The sequence below is a fragment of the Colletotrichum graminicola genome (assembly GCF_000149035.1).
Source record: "Colletotrichum graminicola M1.001 genomic scaffold supercont1.15, whole genome shotgun sequence".
NCBI lineage: Eukaryota > Fungi > Ascomycota > Sordariomycetes > Glomerellales > Glomerellaceae > Colletotrichum > Colletotrichum graminicola.
Window position 1 is genome coordinate 740,425 of NW_007361019.1, and position 23,370 is coordinate 763,794.

General features: G+C 55.5%; 8 protein-coding genes across 8 annotated transcripts; 4 read left to right on the plus strand and 4 right to left on the minus strand.

Annotated features, from left to right (window-relative positions):
• Nucleotides 1-1,920: 1,920 nt before the first annotated feature.
• GLRG_04786 (uncharacterized protein) lies at nt 1,921-3,498 on the minus strand (the record flags this gene model as incomplete). Its single annotated transcript, XM_008095471.1, has 2 exons — nt 1,921-2,591; nt 2,730-3,498. 2 exons carry the CDS (start codon nt 3,496-3,498, stop codon nt 1,921-1,923), a joined length of 1,440 nt encoding a protein of 479 aa, XP_008093662.1.
• A 273-nt stretch (nt 3,499-3,771) lies between these two features.
• Nucleotides 3,772-5,019, minus strand: GLRG_04787 (uncharacterized protein; the record flags this gene model as incomplete). The annotated part of the gene is made up of 1 exon (XM_008095472.1): nt 3,772-5,019. The coding sequence occupies one exon, from the start codon at nt 5,017-5,019 to the stop codon at nt 3,772-3,774; it is 1,248 nt and encodes a 415-aa protein (XP_008093663.1).
• Nucleotides 5,020-5,021: 2 nt separating this feature from the next.
• GLRG_04788 (PPE family protein) lies at nt 5,022-5,896 on the plus strand (the record flags this gene model as incomplete). The annotated part of the gene is made up of 2 exons (XM_008095473.1): nt 5,022-5,028; nt 5,124-5,896. The coding sequence occupies 2 exons, from the start codon at nt 5,022-5,024 to the stop codon at nt 5,894-5,896; spliced, it is 780 nt and encodes a 259-aa protein (XP_008093664.1).
• Nucleotides 5,897-7,517: 1,621 nt separating this feature from the next.
• On the plus strand, nt 7,518-8,716 carry GLRG_04789 (uncharacterized protein; the record flags this gene model as incomplete). Its single annotated transcript, XM_008095474.1, has 6 exons — nt 7,518-7,857; nt 7,947-8,054; nt 8,150-8,223; nt 8,296-8,497; nt 8,568-8,606; nt 8,670-8,716. 6 exons carry the CDS (start codon nt 7,518-7,520, stop codon nt 8,714-8,716), a joined length of 810 nt encoding a protein of 269 aa, XP_008093665.1.
• Nucleotides 8,717-11,623: 2,907 nt separating this feature from the next.
• GLRG_04790 (WD domain-containing protein) lies at nt 11,624-12,975 on the minus strand (the record flags this gene model as incomplete). Its single annotated transcript, XM_008095475.1, has 5 exons — nt 11,624-11,793; nt 11,847-12,472; nt 12,529-12,624; nt 12,690-12,729; nt 12,789-12,975. 5 exons carry the CDS (start codon nt 12,973-12,975, stop codon nt 11,624-11,626), a joined length of 1,119 nt encoding a protein of 372 aa, XP_008093666.1.
• Nucleotides 12,976-14,267: 1,292 nt separating this feature from the next.
• GLRG_04791 (uncharacterized protein) lies at nt 14,268-16,689 on the plus strand (the record flags this gene model as incomplete). The annotated part of the gene is made up of 3 exons (XM_008095476.1): nt 14,268-14,315; nt 14,377-15,466; nt 15,521-16,689. 3 exons carry the CDS (start codon nt 14,268-14,270, stop codon nt 16,687-16,689), a joined length of 2,307 nt encoding a protein of 768 aa, XP_008093667.1.
• Nucleotides 16,690-17,638: 949 nt separating this feature from the next.
• Nucleotides 17,639-18,543, minus strand: GLRG_04792 (uncharacterized protein; the record flags this gene model as incomplete). The annotated part of the gene is made up of 3 exons (XM_008095477.1): nt 17,639-17,869; nt 17,980-18,308; nt 18,405-18,543. 3 exons carry the CDS (start codon nt 18,541-18,543, stop codon nt 17,639-17,641), a joined length of 699 nt encoding a protein of 232 aa, XP_008093668.1.
• Nucleotides 18,544-20,876: 2,333 nt separating this feature from the next.
• Nucleotides 20,877-21,927, plus strand: GLRG_04793 (uncharacterized protein; the record flags this gene model as incomplete). The annotated part of the gene is made up of 3 exons (XM_008095478.1): nt 20,877-21,276; nt 21,345-21,582; nt 21,636-21,927. 3 exons carry the CDS (start codon nt 20,877-20,879, stop codon nt 21,925-21,927), a joined length of 930 nt encoding a protein of 309 aa, XP_008093669.1.
• Nucleotides 21,928-23,370: the final 1,443 nt, after the last annotated feature.

The following is a 23,370-nucleotide window of genomic DNA, read 5'->3' on the forward strand; positions in this document are numbered from 1 at the left end:
TGTGGTACGAGGAAGACCATGTCATGGTAAGCCTAGTTGCGATAGGCCAAGTACGCAAAGCCAAGAGAGATCCTCGTATGGGATCTGACAGCCCTACGCAGGGGGCCCATAGTCAAGCTCCCGTTTGGTTTAGATTCATATCTAAGCTCATATCTAAGCTCAGATCCTGCCTAGATCGTACCGCAGATCTCAATTTGGTGGGAGATTACCTATATCTATGAGAGCATACTTCAGCACATTGTCTTTAGGTGAATTTGCTTAGTAATACGGTTAATTTGGGGTTATTGAAACCGCTTCTATTCGGTTACGTTGACATATAACCATTCTACTTCTTTGTTCGTGAAATTACGTGTTGCTCATCGCTGCCTATAAATTCTACCACCTGCCACGGCTTCTTGGTATTTGAATGTAGAATCCATTGGAGTGCCTGATCATTCTCTTCATGTGCAAGAAGAACGCTGATCTCTGTACGGAACGTACCTGTGGTACAGTAAGACGGAGACTGAGGCGCCAATACAAGTACGTCGAAACCGAAAATGAGAGAACATCTGTGATTGCCTGGAACATTATGCATAATCACTTAATGAGCTTTTTGACAAAACTCCTTGTTTATTATACTGAAGTTAGTATGATTGACTTAGATTTGATTATGTCAAATGTATGTTTATTGAGGAATGACTTTCAGCGTCGATGCTTCCTATGATAGTTGTTGACTTTACTCTTAGTCTCAGTGAAGAAACAAGGGAGAGATGGTCGAAGTAGCAATTATAAACTTTGCTCATTTACCAACAAGGGCCATAATCTTTTCTATCACGCAAGTTTACTTCGACCACTACGTCTTCCCTATATCCTTACATCGAGCGTGTATTGATGAAGACCCATCCCGGTACTAGCATCGGTCCCTTTTGAAGGAACGGTCGCAAGTTCCGGACTTCAAAATCAGGACCTCAATCATTATTATTTCTCTATCGCTTGATACATTGTTTGCCACATTCCTGTTTAAATGTCTACATACTGTATAGCCGTGGCGTTTGTAACAAAATCCATTTGCTACTAAGCATATCCCGACTGACAGCACAAGATGCAGTATTACTGCTTCCGTGAGTTCTACAGAATGCGGTCGAACTCCAAGAGCCGTGTGCAAGATGAGATACAAGTGACGACACATTACGCCGAGGCTGTGACATACCAAGCCGCATACATAGTTATTTCGCCAACATTCCTCCAAAGAGGAGATAACAACACTTAATGGTAGGCGAGCCTCCACGCCCATAGTAAACCGATCTACCGATTCCCGTCGCATGCGCTAAAATGACCAAATGGTTGCTAATCGGCATCTAGACCCCGACCATCAATCCCCTGCGGCCGAGACGGTCGGCTTCAACACGCAAACATCACGCCCCTGGAGCTTCGGCTGCCGATCAAACAAAGCACTCGATGTACGGGCCGAGAGTCTCGACGGTAAGGCCCTGACCCTCGCAGAAGGTGTTTAGCTGCTGTGCGCCATGATGCTCTACGACGCAACCGCACTCTGGTCTCAGCCGGTTGCAGTTTTCCCTATCGCTTCCGAAATCTGCATAGTGTATGCTCAAAGGATCCGCCGGAATGAGCCGTCTGCCGGGGGATACAGTCCCACAGACTAACGGCGATCCATTGAGATCCGGGGAATTAGAGTTGAGACATCCAGAGGTCTCGCTGCATTTGTCTCGGATAAAGAAACCAGTGGGAGCGGGCCGTCAGCGACGACCAAGGTTGCCGCAAGTAAAAGATGGCTCAGCAATATGTATATAAAATCAACAACACATCAACCCTTGGGAAGGTAAGAAATATCAGTTCTAAGAATATCAGTTCCAGCCACTAGCATTGCTTGAGCGCCGAAGAGGTAAAGGGAACCACTGCTTCAACGGCTTGCATCTCTCGTCACATCTTTGCCAACACCTCGTGCCATTTGCCCAAGATGCTCTTACGCAGCGTCGTCGCGGGCATGGCCTCGGTCCCAGCGGCCGTCGTGCTTGCGGTGCCGCTCAACCTTGTGCTCGTCAGCAGCACAGCCATCAGGTTCCAGCCCATCACAATCGCGCCGCCGGCAATCAATATCCCGCAGATTGGGATCTCGCTTCCCACTATTTCTGTGCCCAGCCTGACGCTGCCGAACCTCTTATCGTCGCCCACTTCGAGATCCTCATCTGGTTCGAGATCCTCGACGGCGACCTCCCCCGCCTCAAATCCTCTATTGGTACTACCGTCGCTCTCGATTCCGTCTCTTGGGCTGCCTGCTGTCTCGGTCCCGTCTCTAGCAGTTCCGTCTCTGGGGGTGCCATCGCTTACACTCCCGTCACTCTCGATCCCATCCGTTACGCTGCCTGCTCTCTCGATTCCGTCTGTAGCAGTGCCATCTCTCGGTTTGCCGTCACTCTCGATCCCCTCACTGGCCGGGCCGTCTTTGGCGGTGCCATCAGGCGCAGCGCCATCTATCGCCTTGCCGTCTCTGGGAATCCCGTCACTCTCGATTCCCTCCTTGGCAGTTCCCTCCCTCTCGCTACCTTCCATCGCACTGCCATCTCTCGAAGCCCCGTCTGTGGCGGTTCCTTCTAACATACTTCAATCCATCTCGGTTCCTTCACTTGCTATCCCTTCAATCCCGTCTTTGGCGTTGCCATCTCTTACCCTTCCATCGCTCACGTTACCGTCAGTAGCGGTCCCGTCTATTGATCTTCCCCCTCTCTCACTCCCGTCGCTTGCGGTCCCCTCTCTTTCAAACCCGGTGGTCCCCTCGATTGCGCTGCCGTCACCCTCACTCCCATCATTGTCTGTGCCCAATCTCTCAGTCCCATCTCTAGCGGTTCCGTCGTTGGCAATTCCCTCTCTTTCGGCCCCAGGTGTCCCCTCAATTGCGCTTCCGGCGCTTTCTGTGCCATCTCTGGCGGTACCGTCGTTAGCAATCCCGTCTGTTGCACTTCCGGATTTCTCGGTGCCGTCCCTCTCGCTACCCTCTTTGGCGGTGCCGTCAATTACACTTCCGGGTTTGTCAGTGCCGTCTCTGACGCTGCCTACAATCGGCCTTCCTTCGGTTCCATCCCTAGCCGTGCCGTCGTTGGCAATTCCCTCTTTTTCAGCCCCAGGTGTCCCCTCAATTGCGCTTCCGGCGCTTTCTGTGCCATCTCTGGCGGTGCCGTCGTTGGCAATCCCGTCTATTGACACTCCAGTCATTCCGTCCCTCTCGCTACCCTCTTTGGAGGTGCCGTCGATTACACTTCCGGGCTTGTCAGTGCCGTCCCTGACGCTGCCTACAATCGGCCTTCCTTCGGTTCCATCCCTTGCAGTGCCTTCGTTGTCAATCCCGTCGATTGCACTTCCGGATCTCTCGGTTCCGTCCCTCTCGCTACCCTCTCTGGGGGTGCCGTCGATTACACTTCCGGATCTCTCGGCTCCGTCCCTTGCGGTACCCTCTTTGGCGGTGCCGTCGTTGGCAATCCCGTCTATTGACACTCCAGTCATTCCGTCCCTCTCGCTACCCTCTCTGGGGGTGCCGTCGATTACACTTCCGGTCCTCTCGGCTCCGTCCCTTGCGGTACCCTCTTTGGCGGTACCATCAATTACGCTGCCAGATCTCTCAGTGCCATCGCTGGCGCTGCCGTCGTTGACAGTCCCGTCACTCTCAATCCCGGCGGTGCCTTCGATCGACCTCGCCTCGCTCCTATCACTCTCTGTTCCGTCTCTGGCTCTGCCCTCCCTTTCTCTCCCTGGGTTGGCAGTTCCTTCTGATATCCTTCAACCCCCCTCGGTCCCATCAGGGGCAGGTCCTTCGGATGGACTCCCCCAGTTTGGGCTTCCCTCTATCGCGATCCCGTCACTCTCGATACCGCCACTCTCAATCCCATCTTTGGCCATTCCGTCTATTACGCTGCCAGCTCTATCGATCCCGTCCCTAGAGGTTCCATCAGTCAGCGTTCCATCAATCCCGTCGCTGTCGCTACCGGCACTTTCGATCCCGTCCCTGGCTGTGCCGTCTCTTGCACTGCCAGATGTTTCGGACCCGTCTGCGGGAGTTCCATCAGTCGGCATTCCCGCAATCCCTTCACTGTCGGTGCCAGCACTCTCGATCCCGTCTGTAGGACTCCCTTCTCTATCGATCCCGTCTGTAGGACTCCCTTCTCTATCGATCCCGTCTGTAGGACTCCCTTCTCTATCGATCCCGGCACTCTCGATCCCAACTTTGGCTGTGCCGTCTATTACACTGCCAGATCTCACACTTCCGTCTGGAGCAGTTCCGTCACTCGATATTCCTTCGCTGTCGTTGCCGGCGCTGTCGATTCCGTCTCTAGACGTACCGTCTATCGCACTGCCGGCTCTCTCAGTCCCGTCTGTAGCAGTCCCTTCGGTCGATGTTCCTGTTATCCCATCTCTGTCGATCCCGTCTCTAAGCGTGCCGTCTATTACGCTACCGGCTCTCTCGATCCCATCGCTGGAGGTTCCATCGATCGGTATACCTTCGCTGGACTTGCCGGCAGTCTCGATCCCAACCGCGGCCGTTCCCTCAATCGATAGCCCTTCGGTCCCATCTCTCGCGGTCCCATCCAACATTCTCCAATCTATCCCAATACCGACCTTGGCAGTGCCGTCTCTTGATATTCCATCTCTGGCGGTCCCTTCGATTGGCATCCCGTCACTCTCACTCCCGTCGCTGGCGGTTCCTTCGATCGACATTCCGTCACTCTCACTCCCGGCTCTTTCGATTCCGTCTCTCGCAGTCCCGTCCGTAACAATTCCGCCAGTTGATGGCCTATCAGTCCCACCCAACATTCTCCAATCTATCTCGATACCCACCTTGGCGGTGCCATCTATTGATATTCCATCTCTGGCGATCCCGTCGCTGGCGCTGCCGTCGTTGACAGTCCCGTCACTCTCACTCCCGGCTCTTTCGATTCCGTCCCTCGCAGTCCCCTCAGTCGACATTCCCGCCGTACCATCCCTGGATATTCCCAGCATTACGCTCCCATCATTGGCAGTTCCCTCCATTGATGTTCCGTCCCTCGCACTGCCGGATCTTTTGACTGCTTCTTTAGCAGTCCCTTCAATCAGCAATCCTGCGCTTCCATCTCTTTCACTTCCATCCTTGGCAGTTCCATCCTTGGCGATTCCGTCTATTAGCGTTCCGGATCTTTCGGTTCCCTCCGTAGCGCTCCCATCCATCTCACTGCCCGCCATTTCGATCCCGTCCCTCACCGTCCCCTCCCTCAGTGTCCCCTCACTTAACGTTCCTTCGATTGCGGTACCGTCAGTCACCATCCCGAGCATCGCTGCTTCAGCCATCAGCCCGCCCGCATCCGCCTCGTCAACTGCCGCCCCCGGCGTCACGGCGCTCTTTGACATTCTCGGCCTCATCGGCACCACGCTGTCGACGATCGACACCGAACTCGAAGAGATCTTCCAGCCCAACGTTGACATCTTCGACACGGCCGTCCTGGACCGCATCAGCGAGCTGGTCAACAGCCTCGGCACCACGGGCCCCCTCTACTCCGCCATCAGCTCGGCCCTGGCCCAGGCACAGAACTTCGGCACGACGCTCTCGCCCTCCGACTCGGAAACCCTCATCCGGGATTTCAACAACGACGTCGTCCAGAGGTACTCCCAGGTCCTGCAGGGGCTCGAGAGCAGGCGGGACCAGATCGCGCAGGCCTCCTCTGCCGCTCTCACCAACGGTGTCGGGGGCGCCACGACCATAATGAACCGCATCTTCAACAACCTGAACCTGGGTCTGGTGAGACAGATTGATCTCAATAACCAGCTCATCAGGGTCCTTGACCCGGCCTTCAAGCCACAGGGTGTTGAGGTGACCAGCTCGCTGCAGATCCTTCTGAAGCTCAGCATCGACCTTTACCTCCCCCGAGAGTAGATGTTAGCTTTGGAGATTTTGTCATAACGGCTTATTGTTTTTTTTTTTTTTCCCTTCTTTTTCTCTCCCTCCTTTTCGTGGAGTTTTTTTGTCAAACGGCCAGAAATGTGAACAGGGCGAGGTGAGAAACAATGGCAGCTTATCAGCCAACCATCTGATAATACTTAACTAATAATAATACACGTTCTTTTAACTGAAAGACCCCTTGCAAATGCATCCACATGACCTAGTGCCCCGGAATTATGTCTTGTCTTACCGAATAGACACAACATTGTGGTGTAAACCAAGTAACGGACACTTCGTATGATTCACCGCTCCAAGAAACCGATAAGGGGGTAATTACTTTACAGCGGGGCAAGCAACAAGCTGCTTTGGATGTATAATCTACTTCGCCGCTCATGGCCAGGGTTCACCTATCATCTCATCAGCCCCACGCTGTAAGTGTTTGAGAGGCGAATCAACTATGCACATCCAATAGTGTCTGTTGATAGCACCCGAGATCCAGGACTCCACATGCAGAAGCGTCAACCAGAAAGAGAGAGGGAGAGAGAGAGGTCAGCGAATTATGCCCCCAGATCAGTGGTGGGCCTAGACTGGTTCTGTGGATCACAGCCGGGTCGTCGGCATATGCAGCATTCTCTGAGACGCCAACGGCCCCATCGTCGAAAAGCGCTCGGCCCCCTAGTCCAAACCGCCAAACACCAACCCCCCCCCCGGTCAGGAGCCGCCGACCTTGTGACAGAAATAGGTAGAGAAAGGCTCGACGGGAACGAAAGACGTCTAGCTTTGGTTTGTGTTTCTTGGCTCGGGGCTATTACGAGAGTGTACTATTTGAGTGTACAGTTAGCTGGAGTGGGAGCAGTCTGCCATAGGTCAGGTTGGTGTGCTAGTCTAAACCTTTTTTTTCAACTACCTTTCCATCTCCTTTGCCGGGAACTTCAATACCTATGGATAACTGTGCACCATAAGACAGCCTTTTGCGGCTCACTCAGACACGTGTTTCGAAGGTCCCCCCCTACCTACCCTAGGTGGAAACGTTGATGAATATGGCGTGAAACCCGCCATTGGCGGGTATCGACAGGGATCATCGCGCCATGGTCTGTCTGTAACTGTAAGTACCTAGGCTTCCCGCCTTCAGTTATTGGCTATCGTCACTGGTGCATTGTTGGTGGTGCTCGTCGCAGGTACCGAGATCCATCCTTCAAAGACTGGAGATGCCATCATGCACCCATGCTCGGCGGAAACCCAGAGCGGAAGATGTAGCCGTAGGAGATGAACGGGTTCATCCACCTCGACGGCGCGGAATGTCTGGACCCCCCCCCCCCCCCCCCCCCTCCCAGTGTCTATGTGTATATCCGTATGTGCCGTGTGTCGTGCTGTGTGCCGAGAGACCGACAAAACCAAGACATTCCCCTCCGCCCTTCCCCCCCCCGGACTTGGCTTTCCTCTGCAGGCTGGTTTCCTAGTTCTTCTGTTCTTGTTGCTGTTCGTTTGAAAGCCGTCGAAAACTGTCTGATTTGCTCGCGGGTCGTGCTTCTGTAATATAGCTTCTCTCTACCTCGGGACTCGTTCTTTATCCCCTACTCCTCTTTAGGGTTTTTTTGTTCCCTCCACTTCCACGATGCCGTCCAAAAACCCCGACGCCCGCTACGCGACCGTCTCGCCCACAGATCGCTACGACGACTCCTCGGCGACCGAGGTCGACGAGTCCCTCATGGGCGACGAAAAGCAGTGGCACTCGATCGACCTGAGCGGCGAGCAGAGCACAAGAGGCCGCACGTGGAAGCGCGCCAAGGCCACCCTGCGGCGGCACCGGTGGCTGATCGACACGCTGCTGCTGCTCACTAACATCGGGCTCTCGCTGGGCCTGTCGCTGCTCATGTACTACCAGTTCGAGGACGCAAAGTTCCCCGCGAGCTTGCGGCAGATCGGCGGCGACTTCAGCGGCGCCGGTCCGCAGTGTGAGTTCGACATCTCCGGCCCCCGATCGAGGCTTCTTCGACAGGCGGTCAAGGCCAAAGGTTTCCCGCTAACGGCGATCACGACGCAGTCCCGATCAAGATTCAAAAGTTCGATGCCGACTACAAGTTCGTGCCGCCCAACGCCACTGATTTCCTCTCCAATTCCACGCTGGATCAGTGGCGGTCTCTGTTGCCGGGTAAGCAAAAGAAAACACCACCCACCCGCAAACGTCGGGAGAGTCACCCCGACGTCGTTTTGTTCCACTGGGCTAACAAGCCTTCACCTCTGCAGCCGGAGCCGGCTGGAAGTCCGAGGACGACGGGCCGTTCTTCACCACCACCATGACGCACCAGCTTCATTGTGTAGTGCGTCTTCCTGCTCCCTTGATTCTCCTTCTCTGCTGCTTGGGCTTTCGGAATCTGACATCCGGGCTTTAGTACATGATGGGAATGATCTACTCCGGCCTCACCACCAACAAGGTCGACATGCTCACGCCCGACTACAACACCCACTTCTTCCACTGCATAGACTACCTCCGACAGGCCGTCATGTGTTCCGCCGACCTGGCGCTCGAGCCACATCATTCCACCGACGCCGACGACAACGGACCCGGCGACGGCAGCTGGAACGGCATGCATGGTGAGTTGCGCACACATTCCCCTCACCGGCAACGTGTCTCGGCAACAGTGTGCTAACGCTTCTCTTATAGTTTGCAAGGATTACAGCCAGGTGGTGAAGTATCTCGACCGTGAGTCAAGACCTTTTGCGAGACTCTGCAACACTCTTGGATGAGAAACTGACAGTTTGCAAGGCCAAATAACGGAAGGGGTCCGCGTTGTTTTGCCCATTGACGATTAGCGTTCGAGGGGGGGGTTCTTGTGTTTCTGGTTTTCTAGCGAATATATCACTTTGTAGATCTGCATGAAACATCATCTTCCATCTTCACCAAAACCCATCCCTGTTCTCAGCAACGGATCAAGATCCGCGAGTCGGACAGCACGCAGGATTTCCTCTCTTCGACTCCTTACCGACAACAATATCCGAGAAGATCTGCAAGTCAGTCATCCTCATCCCAGGACACCACATACACAGCCGAGGATTAGGCCAAACAGATTTTACGCTTCCTCCAACTTTGCGTTCCTAAGAGGATTATTTCGGACAGAAACCCCAAAGTTTTCCCTACCTTGTAGCAAACACTATGGAAAGAGATAGATATGGCGTCAAAGTTCTTGACTTCCTATAACCTGCAGACCGACGGGCAGTCTGAACAATACAGAGGCCACTACTAAGGCTACTAAAGGCGTCTGGCAAGGTCGTGAAAAGCCTGAAGAGAAATGCAATCCAGCAGGAGCAAGCCATTAAGCTTCTCCACTCTCTCAACAAGAAGAGTCCTAATAGTCCAGTTATTCTTCAGAAGTATGTTAACAATAACAAGACTACTAAGCGCAACAAAGACACTATTTTAAGAGCAAGTTTATAGCCTCTTTCTTCGAGGAGGAAGCCGTTGTCATCAAGAACAAATCTCTTGACTACGATAGTGCTTTACAACAAGAAGCGTAGAAGAGGCTCAGAGCTAAATCTGCAGCCAACTAGCAACTAGGTAAAAAGACAAGAATTCCAGCTAACGCCTGTACTGTCTTTTAAGACATCGTTATTATAGATTTAAACAATTGTTACGTGGCCGTTTCCCTGGCGCTCGTGGAGTACAAGGACATCAAGTACTACAGCATCTTCCTCAACAGCGTGTTCACCGTTATGCCTGCTAAGGTCGCTAAGGGCTGCAAGCATCAACTTAACCGCAATAAAGCCCTTGACAAAATGGCTCTGCGCGGAGTCCTGGAGCTCATTATAGTCAACACCTCCGTCTCGACTATGGAGCGAGAAGCTGGGCGAGAATACCGACGTTTCGCACATGGGGTCTGATATACGCAGGGACAAGATTATCAAGGCCTGGAAGGACAATTATGCGCTGTGCAAAGAGTGAGAACCAGATGCTCCCCGAAGGAGAATAGACGTGTGGTGGTTGGGCTCGAAGGATTCCGGATTCGACACGCGATATTGACCGCCAACCTCTTTCACGACTTGCCATAAACCCCGATGTAATACAGCACATCTTTGAACCTCTTCCCCCCCCCCGTTGTCTTTCCATTTCTTCCCCCCTCACCGAACCTAGGCCCGTCCGGCGACTTCCGTGACGGCTCCGCCTGTGCCTTTGACAGAAAGCCGGAGACGAAACTACGAGTCGGTCGACGTCCTCGTGTAGTATGAGACATACTACGCCTCGGAGCCCGCGTACCCCACCATCACCGGTAAATAGTAAAATCCACAGGGAGACTTTGGGCCCGACCCCCCGCTCACGCGCCGTTTTCCTCTCCCGCAGCAAAGACGACGTCGCTGGGCATGTTCTGGACCGCCGGCTACAACGGCGGGCCGGTCGATAGCGAGGTCCGTCACGAGGTGGACGGGAGGTTGGGCATGATGGGAACAGAACGCATTGAGGGTGCCGTGGGCGTGGAGAGGTGGAGTTAGTTGCCTTTTGGGATGACAGTCCTTCATACCCATGTTGATGAGGCTGGTGAATATCGAGCAACTGGGCACACGAGTACACTCGGACTGTGCGATTGCAGACGCTGATCCCCTCCCTCGGCCAGACTTCCCCATGTATATAGCAACTTGAAAGACAGTCGTACGGTCTCGATCTATGCTATGGGACTCTTGCTTACCAGCATAGAGACTGTTGCTCCCTGCTCTTGCGTCGGCACTCACCTGGTCGCTCACTGTTCTCAGGCACATCATGACGGGGACCAACAGATGATGTTTCTCGAAGGGGGAATGCCCATGGGAACGTTATTGTGGCGAAGGGCGCCGAAGACCTGACATGATCCCGTCCCATTTCGAGCTTCGACCAGGCGTCCAGCTTTGTTTTCCCACGAACGGCTGCGCACAAGATACACTCACGCTCGGTGCCCGTCCCTCCCAACCCTGATGTGCACGGTAGGGGTTTATGAAAGTATACCGACAATGGCACGAGTTCGTGCTGGGGCTTCTGTATCGTGGACCCTTACCTCGTGCGCGCATCATCGATGTTTCCACCTAGCCATGGGTAGTGTGTCGCGCCGTGGCGATTCTTGAAATCCCTCTGTCCGCCAATAGACGCGCTTCACCCGGAAAGATGCGTCTCCGTTCTACCTTATTCCCCAGGTGACCAGAGCTGGCATTATAACCAGGTATACCATGTCCATCTTGTTGAGGTCTCGGGAGAGCTTCCGACGTTTCTCACAGGAGAGGGAGGTTAGCGGACTGGTTACTTCACCCAGTGGCATTCGTTAAGCTTATTTGGTATTGTATGCATTCCGATAACAACCAACATTGAAGGGAGCTATCTAGTCTAATTCCATCACATTCAGGCTTGGGGTTGACACCCCAATCTCTACGTTGTACGCTCACGTACATCGCCGCTTCAAGAGGAATGATCCTGAGGTTAGCCTCTCCCTTATAGGACAGCTACCGCATGCCCCTTTACTCCCTCTTGCGCTGACGGTGGTCGCTTTGGACGGGCGCATCATTCCCCGCACCAAGCTTGCCCGTTGCCGTGGCAAAGAAGCGATCCATTAATTGATGAGCGATTGCCGGGGTTTCAGTGATGGAGTTGTTGCTGATGTGCGAAGTCCCATCGTAGTGCGAGCCTGACGAGACTCGGCTGCTCGTGGGTGTATAAGCGTCGCTTCCTTCGTAGCGTGACGCCATGCTGGACGACGCGCTTCTCTATTCCGCGTTGCGTTCCGCATTGGGGGCGCCACCACGCCAGAGGCCGTAAAAGCCGTCGCAGTTCTTCCACATTTTGATTGTGCCATCTTCGGAGCCGGTCGCATAGAGCTTGCCGTCGGGGGAGAATGCGATGGACCAAATGGGGCCGTGGTGTCCCTTGTGGGTTTCTGGGTGCGTTAGCCAACGTCCTGCACAAACAAGCATGCCCACATCGACTAACCAATGTCACCACCGTCGTCCCAGCGGCGGACGTGCGCCCAGGTGCCGGGTTCTTCTCCCAGGACGATCTTGCGACCCTTGAGATCCAGGCCAACACTAGCAACGCCGTGCTTCAGCTCGATGCGCTTGAGCTCATCCGAAGCCTGGGGACCACCCCAAAAGTACACGCACTTGCCCGCAGCTACGGCGAGGACAGGAAGGCCACCGCCAATGTCACCCGGCGAGGTGAACTCGGGCGCCAGGGAGACGAGCTCGCAAGACTTGATCTCGCCGTCGAGGACCTCCTGGCGGATGAGGTTGCGGGTGGGGAGATCGAACCATCTCAGGGTGTTATCGGAGGCAGTGACGATTGTGTTGGGGTCCTTGGTCCAGGCGATGAACTTGATGGATCCGGTGTGAGTGCCTTCGCCAATCTCAAATCCGGCCGAGGCAGGGATGGTGATGGGGGTTCCGGAGGGAGAGTTCGGGTCGGGGGCAAAGTCACTAAGGTCGAAGACGCGCAGCTTCTTCTCCATACCTCCAGTAGCAATAAGGTCAGAGTTATCGGGCGGGTAGGCAACGGCGCGGACGATGTGGTTGTGCTGGAGGGTATAAAGGACCTCTCCGCTATGGGTGTCCCAGACCTTGCTACGGCGTGTCAATTGCTGCTGCGGGGGTAAGGCCTATCGTGAACCAGAACTTACGCGGTGAAGTCGGCAGAGGCTGTGGCAGCGTTGGAGGCATCGGGACTCAATCTGGCCTGCCAGACAGCACCCTTGTGGCCGATGAAGGTCCCGATCCTACGCATATCGTGTCAGTAATGCGCCCAACCCCTCGTTAAGTCGAGCCGACAATCAATGCGTACCAGTCGCCGGTGATGCCGTCGCGTAGCATAGGGTTTCCATCTGCGACAAGGTTAGCAAACGCTCCAAGGGTAGCGCAGGTTCCTTCGCGGCAAGCTTACCCTTGCAGGCTGAGATCATGTAGTATTGCTCTCCCTTCTCGAGGCCGGAGAAGCAGATGTGAGGGACAGGTCGAGAGTGGCCGTGGCAGGTCAGGGGAACGTATTGACGCGAAGTCTCGACGGGAGGAGGGGCGGCAGAAGGAGCGGCAGAAGGAGCGGCAGAAGGAGCGGGAGACGCGGACGCCATGTTGTCGTCGGTTGCCGGTATGGGCCGTCGAAGAAGAGGTTGAGGGGGATTGGTTCGGTTTCGCGACGATCGCAAACGCAACGTGTGCGTAGTGGGGGGGTATCAAGCTGTTGGCGACGGCGGATAGGGGATAGCGTGCTCGATGGAGATGAAAGGAGCGAATAGGAATAAGGAGAAAAGGTCAAAATACAGCCGTAACGTCGTGAAATGTTCGTGGAGGGCGATGGGATCGCGAGAGACGGAGGGCTCCTCGTCGGCGGCAACAACAGCAACAGCAGCAACAAGAGGGCGAAGCAAAAGCAAACCACAATCAGAAGAAAGAAAAAGAGAGAAAAAAGAAGAAGAAGAAAGAGGGAAGGAAAAAAAAAAAAAGGGAGGATGGGGAAAGCTGCGGGAGGATGCGAGGCGACGAGAAAGCGGCGCAGAGGGAATAAGAGTGGGGGGTGGTGGTTTTCCGACTCGAAGCGTTTGTATTCCGTAGGCACGAGTAGTTAGGTAGGTAACAAAGCCTAAGGAGGTTTAAGTCAGTGGTCGTGTCATTTCTTTTTAACGTGTATCCGTACCTACACTACAGAGGTAACCTGTGGTGTGCAGGTGTCTCGATGGACCCCTGAAACGGGGATCCTGGTCCTGCCGTGAGGAAGCAGAAATGACCCCGCGCTGCTGGTAACAGTCAGTTGTTGTGATGCTTACCTAATCTTGTCGCGGATTCGGTCCCTGAGCTGGAATACGGATACCTAGTGAAATGTGGCTTGAATAAGAAAATGGGACAAGGTGGGGTCTGTCGTCGCTTCGAGCAGAGGTGAGATGATTGGACAAGATGGAACCAGACCACGTGCTTTGATGAGCCACTCGCCAACTGTGGCTGGTGTCATTTCCTCCTTGCCCGTTTCAGGATGGTGGTACCTCCTTCCAGGACTGGCTTCACCACCTTGCTAGGTGCCTGTATCCGTACCTACCTTGGGTAATTGGTAAGTATGGAGTAGGTACAGGTAGATGGCCTTCTTACGTAAGCTGTAGCCACAGAAGCCAGGGCCTGCCCGTTGGCCCCACCCATTGCTCACTGTCCAGAGGTGCAATGCCCGCCCCCCCGCCTGCTGCCCGCGGTGCCCCCCCTTGTGGCGCAGTGGAGCTTCAGCGTTCCCGCATCGATCGTCATCGTCCACCTAAACAATACCGGCCGTCTCCTCCGTGGATTACTTAGCAATCGAGGAGTGAGCTGCTCTACACGTCGTCTTTTCTCTCTCTTCCCATCCCGACACTTTTCTACCAGACCAATCCATCCAACGGTCATGTCAGACTTCAAGCTATCCGCCCAGCTGGCTGGCCACGACTCAGATGTAAGTACGCCAAGCTCCAGCGCTCCGTTCCACAGCTGATCCGTCATGTTCCTCCCCTCAGGTCAAGGCAGTCAGCTTCCCGAACCCCCAGACAGTCCTGTCCGCCTCGCGAGATGGCAGTGTTCGAGTTTGGCGTCAAACCTCTGGCCCTCCCCCGACCTTTGAAGCTTCCGTCTTGAGTCAAACCTCGGAATTCGTCAACTCCGTGACATACCTCCCACCTTCCGAACCATACCCGGATGGTCTAGTCGCCTCCGGCGGTAAAGACACCATCGTCGAAGTCAAGCAGCCCCAGGCTGCCCCGAGCGACAATGCCGAGCGTCTATTGATCGGCCACTCCCAGAACGTCTGCAGCCTCGACGTCTCGCCCAAGGGTAGCTATATCGTGTCTGGTGGATGGGATGCCCAGGCCATTGTCTGGAACATCAAGACGTGGGAGCCCGAAATCCGCCTCAGCGGCCATGACAAGAGCGTCTGGGCAGTGCTCGCGTTGGACGATGAGACAGTCCTTACAGGCTGTGCCGACACAAATATCCGCATCTACAAGCTAGCCTCTGCCGTCGCCGGTGACGCTGAGCCCCAGTCCACCATCTATACCCCCGAGGTTGTCCGCGCTCTCGCCAAGGTTCCCAAGGGTCACCCGAGTGGAGCTGATATCGCCAGCGCTAGCAATGACGGCATCATCCGCCTATGGAAGTTGAATGGACAGCAAGTTGGCGAGCTGATCGGCCACGAGAACTTCATCTACTCTCTGACAAGCTTGCCATCGGGCGAGCTGGTCAGCTCCGGAGAAGACCGCACGGTGCGGATATGGAAAGGAAATGAGTGTCTTCAGACCATCACACATCCCGCCATCTCGGTGTGGACAGTGGCGGTGAACCAGGAGACGGGGGACATCGTGACGGGTGCCAGTGACGGAGTTGCGCGCATCTTTACCCGCAGCTCTGAGCGAGCGGCGAGCGCCGACGCCATTTCTGCCTTCGAGGAGTCAGTCAAGGCCTCGGCCATCCCCCAGCAGCAATTACCCGACATCAACAAGGAGAAGCTGCCTGGGCCCGAATTCCTCCAGTCTCGGTCGGGAACCAAGGAGGGCCAGGTGCAGATGATCAATGAGGGCAATGGCCTGATCACCGCCCACCAATGGTCGCAGAGTACGTTGAACGCCATGACTGTCTGCCCAGTGTCGGGCTGCTAACTACGCGCAGGTCAACAGCAGTGGATTAACATTGGCACTGTTGTCGACTCAGCCGGCAGCAGCGGGAAGAAGACGGAGTACCAAGGCAAGTCCTACGACTTCGTCTTCGACGTTGATATCGAAGACGGCAAGCCACCTCTGAAGCTGCCGTACAACCTGTCGCAGAACCCCTACGACGCCGCGACCAAGTTCCTGAACGACAATGAGCTGCCCCTGAGTTACCTGGATAACGTGGCAGGCTTCATCACCCAGAATACCCAAGGCGCCACTCTTGGGCAGTCTGCACCATCAGGACCCGACCCTTACGGCTCGGATTCGAGATACCGCCCCGGTGAAGCCGAGCCCGCGGCCCCGAAGCTGTTGCCTCATACCGAGTACCTGTTCATCACGGCGGGCAAGTACGATGCGATGGTCAACAAGATCCTCGCCGTCAACGCGAACATGATCTCCTCGGGTCGCAAAGATGCTGCTTTAAACCCCGCTGAGCAAAACACCCTCAAGGCCGTCAAGCAGGCCATCGAATCTTCCAAGCCTGTCAGCCAAGAGGGCATTGACCTGGCAGTCAAGATTGTCTCGCACTGGCCTTACTCAGACCGTCTTGCCGGTCTAGACCTCCTGCGATGCGTCGCCCCGGCGCCGCTCGCCGCCGATGTTGCGGCCCCGGGTGCGTCATTTCTCAAGATTGCGACCATCAGCGCTTTGGAAGAGACGGATGGCTCTGCACCGAACGAAAACTCCGCCATGATGGCACTTCGCACGTTTGCCAACATCTTCGGCTCGTCCAAGGGTCGAGCGCTGGCGGCCAAGGAGGCCGACGTCGTGGCGACGGCAATCGAGCGGGTACTCGGCATATCGGGCGGCACACCGATCGGACAGTTCAACCGCAACGTGCTCATTGCCTCAGCGACCACTCTTATCAACTACGCCGTACTCGCCTCCAAGGAGAAGACGGCACCAGAGTCGAAGCGTTTCATCACGGCCCTCGGCAAGATCCTCTCTGCGCAGACCGACCCCGAGGTTCTCTACCGGGCGCTTGTCGCGTTGGGGACGTACGCCTCCAGCAACCGGGCCGAGGTGAAGTCTCAAGGAGGAGAGGGCTGGATCAAGACTGCCATCGACAAGGTGTCGGAGCCGCGGGTGAAGCACGTGGGTCAGGAGGCTCTCGAGCAACTGGGGTGAGACGGGGATGTGATGTGACGGGCGGTAGGGTAATGAAGCATGACTTATGGAGTCTCGGAAAGTGACGGCCGTGTGACGGTCGCAGATCTCCGCGCTTGCTGAAGCTGCGGCGAAACGGCCGGAAACGATGATGGCGGGGTGGGCCATGGCCCCCCCGTCTTGCAGGCCAGCCAGGAAGTAGGTGTCTCCGACGTAGCGGCTTATTTCGACTGCATGTCAATAGCTAGCCATTCTAGACCATGATTAAGCATACACCAAGAACAGCTTTGGAATCTGTGCCCATGGTCCCGTCTCCGCAGGATGCGAGTCACGTCTGTTGTCCATTCGTTTGCTGCAGCTTGAGCCATCGTCGTGCGTTGACATAAGAAGTCTTCGCAATGGTCCAGCCGCTGCGTACTGCGAGACCGCTACACCCAGTTTCTAGAAGGAGGCATCACCACTTTTCAGAATGTTGCCTGCTGGCGTTGAACAATCGAAAGTTGATCATGATTTCTTTTCATCCACTCGCAAGGAGCGGGCACTAGGAGGACTGGGGCTCCTAAACCCCAATCTCTCGGAAGGGAGGAGTGGTATGCCACAATGGACAACCATCCACCCCCCCCCTCATTCTCAGGTCTCAGATGTAGATTCCGGCGACTGAGGAGGTTTGATATAACAGAGAAAAAGAAGAATAAGAAGCGGGACACGGTAATTGTCCGTACAGAGATAATGACAAGAAAAGAAAAGTTTGCCTTCCTTGGATAAACGCCGTTGTTGATGCCCACCAAGATATACAAGAGATATTTCCACCGGGGTATAATTTCCACCCGGCCCACTTTAAGAGAAACAAAAAACATCAAGAAGTCGCTGTCATTCTACGTCGAACCCCAATCGTGAACAGGGTGTGTGTGTGTGTGTGTGTTGCACGGCACAGAAACCCGCGGGAGAGAACGACAAAGGACGAAGCCGGCTACAGCACGGCCCACAGAGCGCCGACGAGGAGTGGCGCCCAGCCGGCGGCGGACCACGCGGACAGCGGCCCCGCGGCGGCCGACGTATCGGTGACGATCTCGCCGCCCGACTCTTGGGTCGTGATGGTGTAGACGTCGGCGAAGCCGATGTCGGTCGAGTTGAAGCAGTTGGTCTCGTTGACTTTTCCGATCTTGGGGTCGCCAGGCTCGGCGAACTCAATGTCGACGCACTTTTTTTCATATTACGTTAGTCGTCTCACACTTGGTGCGCGTGGCGTGTGCAACGGGAAGAAGGGAAGGGAAGGATGCAGAGGAAGGAGGACGAGGAGGGAGGGCATACCGAGAAGAGGGCGCCGCCGTGCACAGCCAGCTCGACGATCTGGATGGTGGCGTGGTCGCCGGGCTTGACGGTAGTGTTGACGGGTAGCGGAACCTGCGGCAGGCAGACGGTGCCCGGGTAAGGGTTCTTGCTGGGGCCGAGGATCTGGAAGACGGGGACCATGGGGAAGGACATGTTGATGGGCCCGCCATCGGGGCCATCAGTGCCGAAGCCCATGTTGGCGTACATAAAGGCCTGGGCGTGGCCCTGGAACCAGCCGGGCTGGAAGGAGAGGGCGCCGCCGGTCGTGGGCCAGTAGGTGCGGTTCTTTGTGACGCCCATGCCGCCGCCTGGTTTTTGTCAGCAACGTACACTACGAAGAGGGGGGCGACGGGGACGAGGGGATAAGAATGATGAGAGCTGGCGAGGTGGGAGGAAGCACGTACATGGGTAGGTCCATTGCATGCCGTAGGGGAAGGTTTCGTTCGTGATGAGGTTGTTGCCACGCCAGCCCGGGTAGGAGATGACGATGTGTGCGGAGGCCGTCGCCGCGAGGACGAGGGCTGATAGTGTTGAGAAGAGCATCTTGGCGGTTGTGTGTGTGCGCGCGTGTGCGTATGCGTGTGAGTGATCTCTGGTGTCGAAAGTCGACAATGTGTGATTTCCAGCCAAAGCCAAGGACCGTCTCGTTCCCGATTATCTTCCTCGCTGGGAGTTTTACACTTTTCGTCGCACAGTTCCGTACTTGTCCGTCTCACTGGCGCTGTCTTCCGACCCCGCTTGCTTTTTACCCGTCGAGATAGGTGGTTGGTCGTGATACGTGCGTGCGTGATATCCCAGAATGCCAGCCTCTGAATTGTCGGTAGATGTTCCGTGTATTGTTCGTTATTGAGCACCGCAAACTTTCGATCTCGGCGCAAGGGAGAATTACAACATGTAAAGATTTCAAGGAATCAGAATGTCAGTTGTACACGAGAGGGAAAAGAGAGGGAAGAAACGGACGCTGCGGACGGGGTGCTATTTGGCTGAATGGGGGGTGTGCTGTGTGGCGGTGGCCGCGCAGAAGGTGACCCGGCCGAACGATCCAGCCGCCGGGGGGCACCGAGCGAGCGCTCCCACTGCATTGTGCACTTGCAGCTGTCCAATGGATGAGCGAGCTTCTCTCTTTTCCCGCCCTGCACGGAGAGGTGAGGCGGGGGGGGGGGGGGGTTAGCCATGATGGTGGGTGAAGCAACATCAAATGGCAGACCGGGAGGAAGAGGCACACCCAGCTTGCATGGGCATGGGTTGATGCTTTGATGGGGATTCAACTTTCAACGCCCAGCCGCCCGCCTGTCACCCCCGTTCCCAAATCTCTCGTTCCCTCCCCGAATGTGGCCAGTGGCCATAGAGCAAACAAAGCCTATGGTCTGCAGCAGGCTAGTTCCTGTAAAGTGGTAAGTGGGCGACTGCTCTCCCGTCCAACTCCCCCTCCCCTGGTGCTACTCTCACGGCGCATAGGACAGCGCTCCAATGACGGGCGAGGGCGCCAGGCGAGGCGCTGCGGGATGGAAGTGGACAGGGGTCGCAGTCTTCGTGCGGGGGGGGGGGGTTTGGGGGCCTCTCGAGGCCAATGAGATGCCGCATCACCTTGGTGGCAGATGGTATCTCGACCATGACTGGTGGGAAGGGGAGGCAGCAGGCAGGGGTGTGACGGCGTGTAAGCGCCGGACCTTGTGCACTTGGGCTGCAGGATGCAACCCGCCACCGACGGACGATTGGGTCTAGCTGTGAGTCGCAAGCTCGCCGCTCGCCAACCAGATGGCGATCACCGCGGTGTGCCAGGAGCTTGGGGGGGTTGAAGCAAGGCGTGAGGTGAGATGTGGTCTTCTGCATCCGCTTGGCTGGCCTTTTCTCTGCTTGGGTGCCATGGACTCGGAGAGGGAAAAGCAAGGCCTGGGGATTGGGACGAGGGCGCATATCTCGGAGGCCTTTCCGAGAGGAACAAGCAATCTCTTGCCGATCAGTTACGGATAGTCAATGTCGAATTTTGTCGGTTCCCACCGTCGTGCGCTTTCCTCTCGTGATGATTCCACTTCGTCGCGCGTCGTATACAGCGGGAAAGTGTCTGATGGCACGGGGGCGTCGACTGTTTCTCCTCGTCCCAAGCGCTCTCACTGGACATAGCCGGCATAGAGGACAAAAGGACGCGTGGTGAAATGCCGAAGGGCGGTAAGCTGACGGCGTGACGTCCACTCGGAAATGCCCGGCGAAAGAGAAAGCAGGCTTTCCAGACGACGCTGATCGAAGGGGGCCAGGCAGGTCAGCAGAAACAGGAGAGGCTCCATCTCAGGTCGACGTGTACTCTCTTACCACCCGCCAGAGAGACGAAGGCTTTGGAGCCTCGATGGCGTTCCAATTGAATGGCTCTTTTGTCCCCTCACGTTCAGAGTCGGTAAGGAATCGGGATCGAGGTCTCGTTGTTGATGACCGACACGCAGCGAGCGATTGGCTGGTTCATCGTGCAGCTTCACGTCGAGCAATGAACACAAAAGGCTTACGAAGCAGATGGAAGAAGAGCATATTTTGAGATGCAAGTCACCCAATAGTCGTATCGAAGATGTGGTGTCTGGAGTGTGGCATCGATGCTTGCATAAGTGATTCTATTCCTGGCCCAAGTTGCTTGTGGCGGAAGGAGCGAAGCTACCGCTGTACGTGCACCTTACCTGCCATCAGATTTTAGGCGTGTAACCCTCCTTCTTCCTGTCTCGACAGTGAGACCTGAAGCATTATGTAATCTTGTCTGCCGTCTCCCTCTCACCGCCTTCTGTTTTGACCATCACCCCACCAAGCAGGCGGTGGCCGAATTCTGCCGGCCCAAAAGTTCATCCCACCAAAGCCACATCCCACCACCTGCACCACGTCTCCAAATCGAGTTCATGCCAGCCATGGCCGCGGCCGAACAGCCCGAGAGCCAGGAGCCAAAGCAGGAAGAATGGATCCACGTCAAACCAAAGTCGCGCTTCCGGCGGAACGCCCCTCGGTCACCACCCAAGATCCCCGGGTCGGCCCTCTCGAAGCTAGCCGATGAACCCCGCGCCCTCAAGTCCGTCGCCGATATCACGGCCGAGTACGAGGTCTTCAAAACCCGCTGGCGCGACACCCCGTGCCACGCGGAGCTCAAAAAGCTGGTGGAGGCGAACGCCGAGGCGCACCGGACGGTGCGTAAGGCCGTTTGTCTCGGCGTTGGCACGTTCGACCCGGAGGACGGCGGCTGGGACGCCAAGAGGCGGAGCTATATTCAGCTCGATGGGTTCCTGACCATCGTGGAGGTCCTGTGTATGTTTAGATCTTATCGCAACGTCGATTTACTTTTATTGCCGCGCCCCAGCTGACCGAATGCTCAGCCGCGTTGTACAAAGAGTCCATTCCGTGCTCTTTCCAGGAGCCCCGCTTCACGCCCAATGACACCGAGTTCCTCACAAATCTGGGCCACAAAGTCGTCAAGTCGCCCGCCGCCTTCGAGGCCGTGGACCAAGACACGCTGGTATTTGCCGTGCATATGTATCGGCCCATATACGAAGCGGCGTTGGAGAAGGCGTCGCCTGCCATGTTTGTCGGCACGGGCTGGGATGTGTGGGATGAGTATGTCTCCCCCGCTTCTGACTGCTGGATGAGAAGTCCTAACACAGAGCAAGGTTTGCGACTATGAAGGAGGGCGACTTCAAGTGCATGAGCGACATGCACGACTCTCACAAGCATTTCCCCTTTCCCCAAGATGGGACCTACACCACATTCTCCAGCACATGTCTCTATTGGCGGGCGAAGACGGAGTCTTCAACACGTTCGGAAGATGAGTCTGCCAAAGATGCGTCAACAGTCGTTTCCCAAAAGCCCGACGAGAAGCCCACCGAAAAGCCTGCCGAGGAGTTCTCTGAGAAGGTGTCGGAGGACAAGCCCGAGTCAAAGTTGGAAGGGGCTCCCAGCTGAGTTGAAATATTCCGATCATGAAACCATTTCGATGAATGATGCAAACAACCCCCGACTTCAGGGTTGGGCCAGACACTTGCGAATTCGTCTGCATCATTACACGACGAAGGCTCGAACCAGTGCTGTCCATCAAGGCTCTTTAGTAACTATGAACGACGGTCACAACATACATGGGCGTCAGCGCCGACGACGTTTTGAAAGAGCCCGACCTTTTGAGTCGATTGCATGATGTGTAATCATTGAACTCTGTCTGATGAGCTTTGAAGCACGCCAGGCCAGCGCTTTTTCATCGCCGCTTCTAAGCTTTCCATAGTGATGAATTCTATGCGATGATCACACAAAAGGATCCCACTTCTCTACCGGGTTTCAACCCCCATGTGACAACTTTCACGTCCACCCAGACGTCATGGTAATGGTTATGCGCATACAGACTGTATCTTGTAGCATACAGTTTAACGGCGGCTCATGGTAGCGCCAGTCTCCCCCCCCCCTCAGGTAAGCGGCCTGTCGCATTGTTGGGCGACATTCAACAACCTTAGACCGGGATAGTAGGGAAGCGGTGTAACGTACACATCGGTCCCCAGCGATGAGTCCGGTGTATCAAACTGATCAAAGTTGTAGCGATATTTGGTTAATCTTCTTGAGTCGCTTCCCTTAAGTCGTATAGCATTTGCCTCAAAGCCCCCATCCCCAGCAGCAGCCTGACGTCAGCGTCGTTTCCTGAATGCAAAGCGTGCATCAATGGCGTTTGCCCAAGCCCATCTTCCAAATCAAATTGTGCCCCTCTCTCGATCAGGAGCTCGGCAGTAGCCATGTTGCTCTTATATCCCAGGGCGAGCCACAACGGCGTCCAGCCGTCTTGACTGCTTGTAAAGACATCGTCTCCACATCTCATATCGACAAAGTGTTACCGGAGGTACTTGGGGCCCAGCGTCGGCCATTTCAGACGCAGATTTTCCAGAAACCCAGTAATGTTGGGTCCTTCCATTTCATGCAGCTTAGCCAGCGCCCTTAGGATAACCCCAGGGGGGGTTGTTGAGGACACCCGTCCCCTCAAAGTGACCGCCTACCGTTTGTTCTTTGGGTGAAGCACACACCCAGCCCACCGTGTAATGTTCGCGAAGCCGTTCTTCCAGTTCAGGATCAAGCGACGAACGCATCAAGTCCGACGGCAGGCAGGGAGGGTGTTTGTGTGTGTCGTCGGGTCTGGTAGGTGTTGGGTGTTGTTGGGTCTAGGTTTCTAGTGTCTCCCCCAGTTGCAGCTCCATCGCTGTTTCAATCATTTCTCGAAAGAAATTGTGACTGTCGTCCCGAGGTCGCGTTGGAACAGGAATACGGCGACGATGACTTCCCAGCTTTGATCCAAAACCAGTATATACTTCCTGCGAAGAAAGCAAGCGGCAATCAAATCATTGGGGAGATGGTGAATGTTTAGGGGAGCAG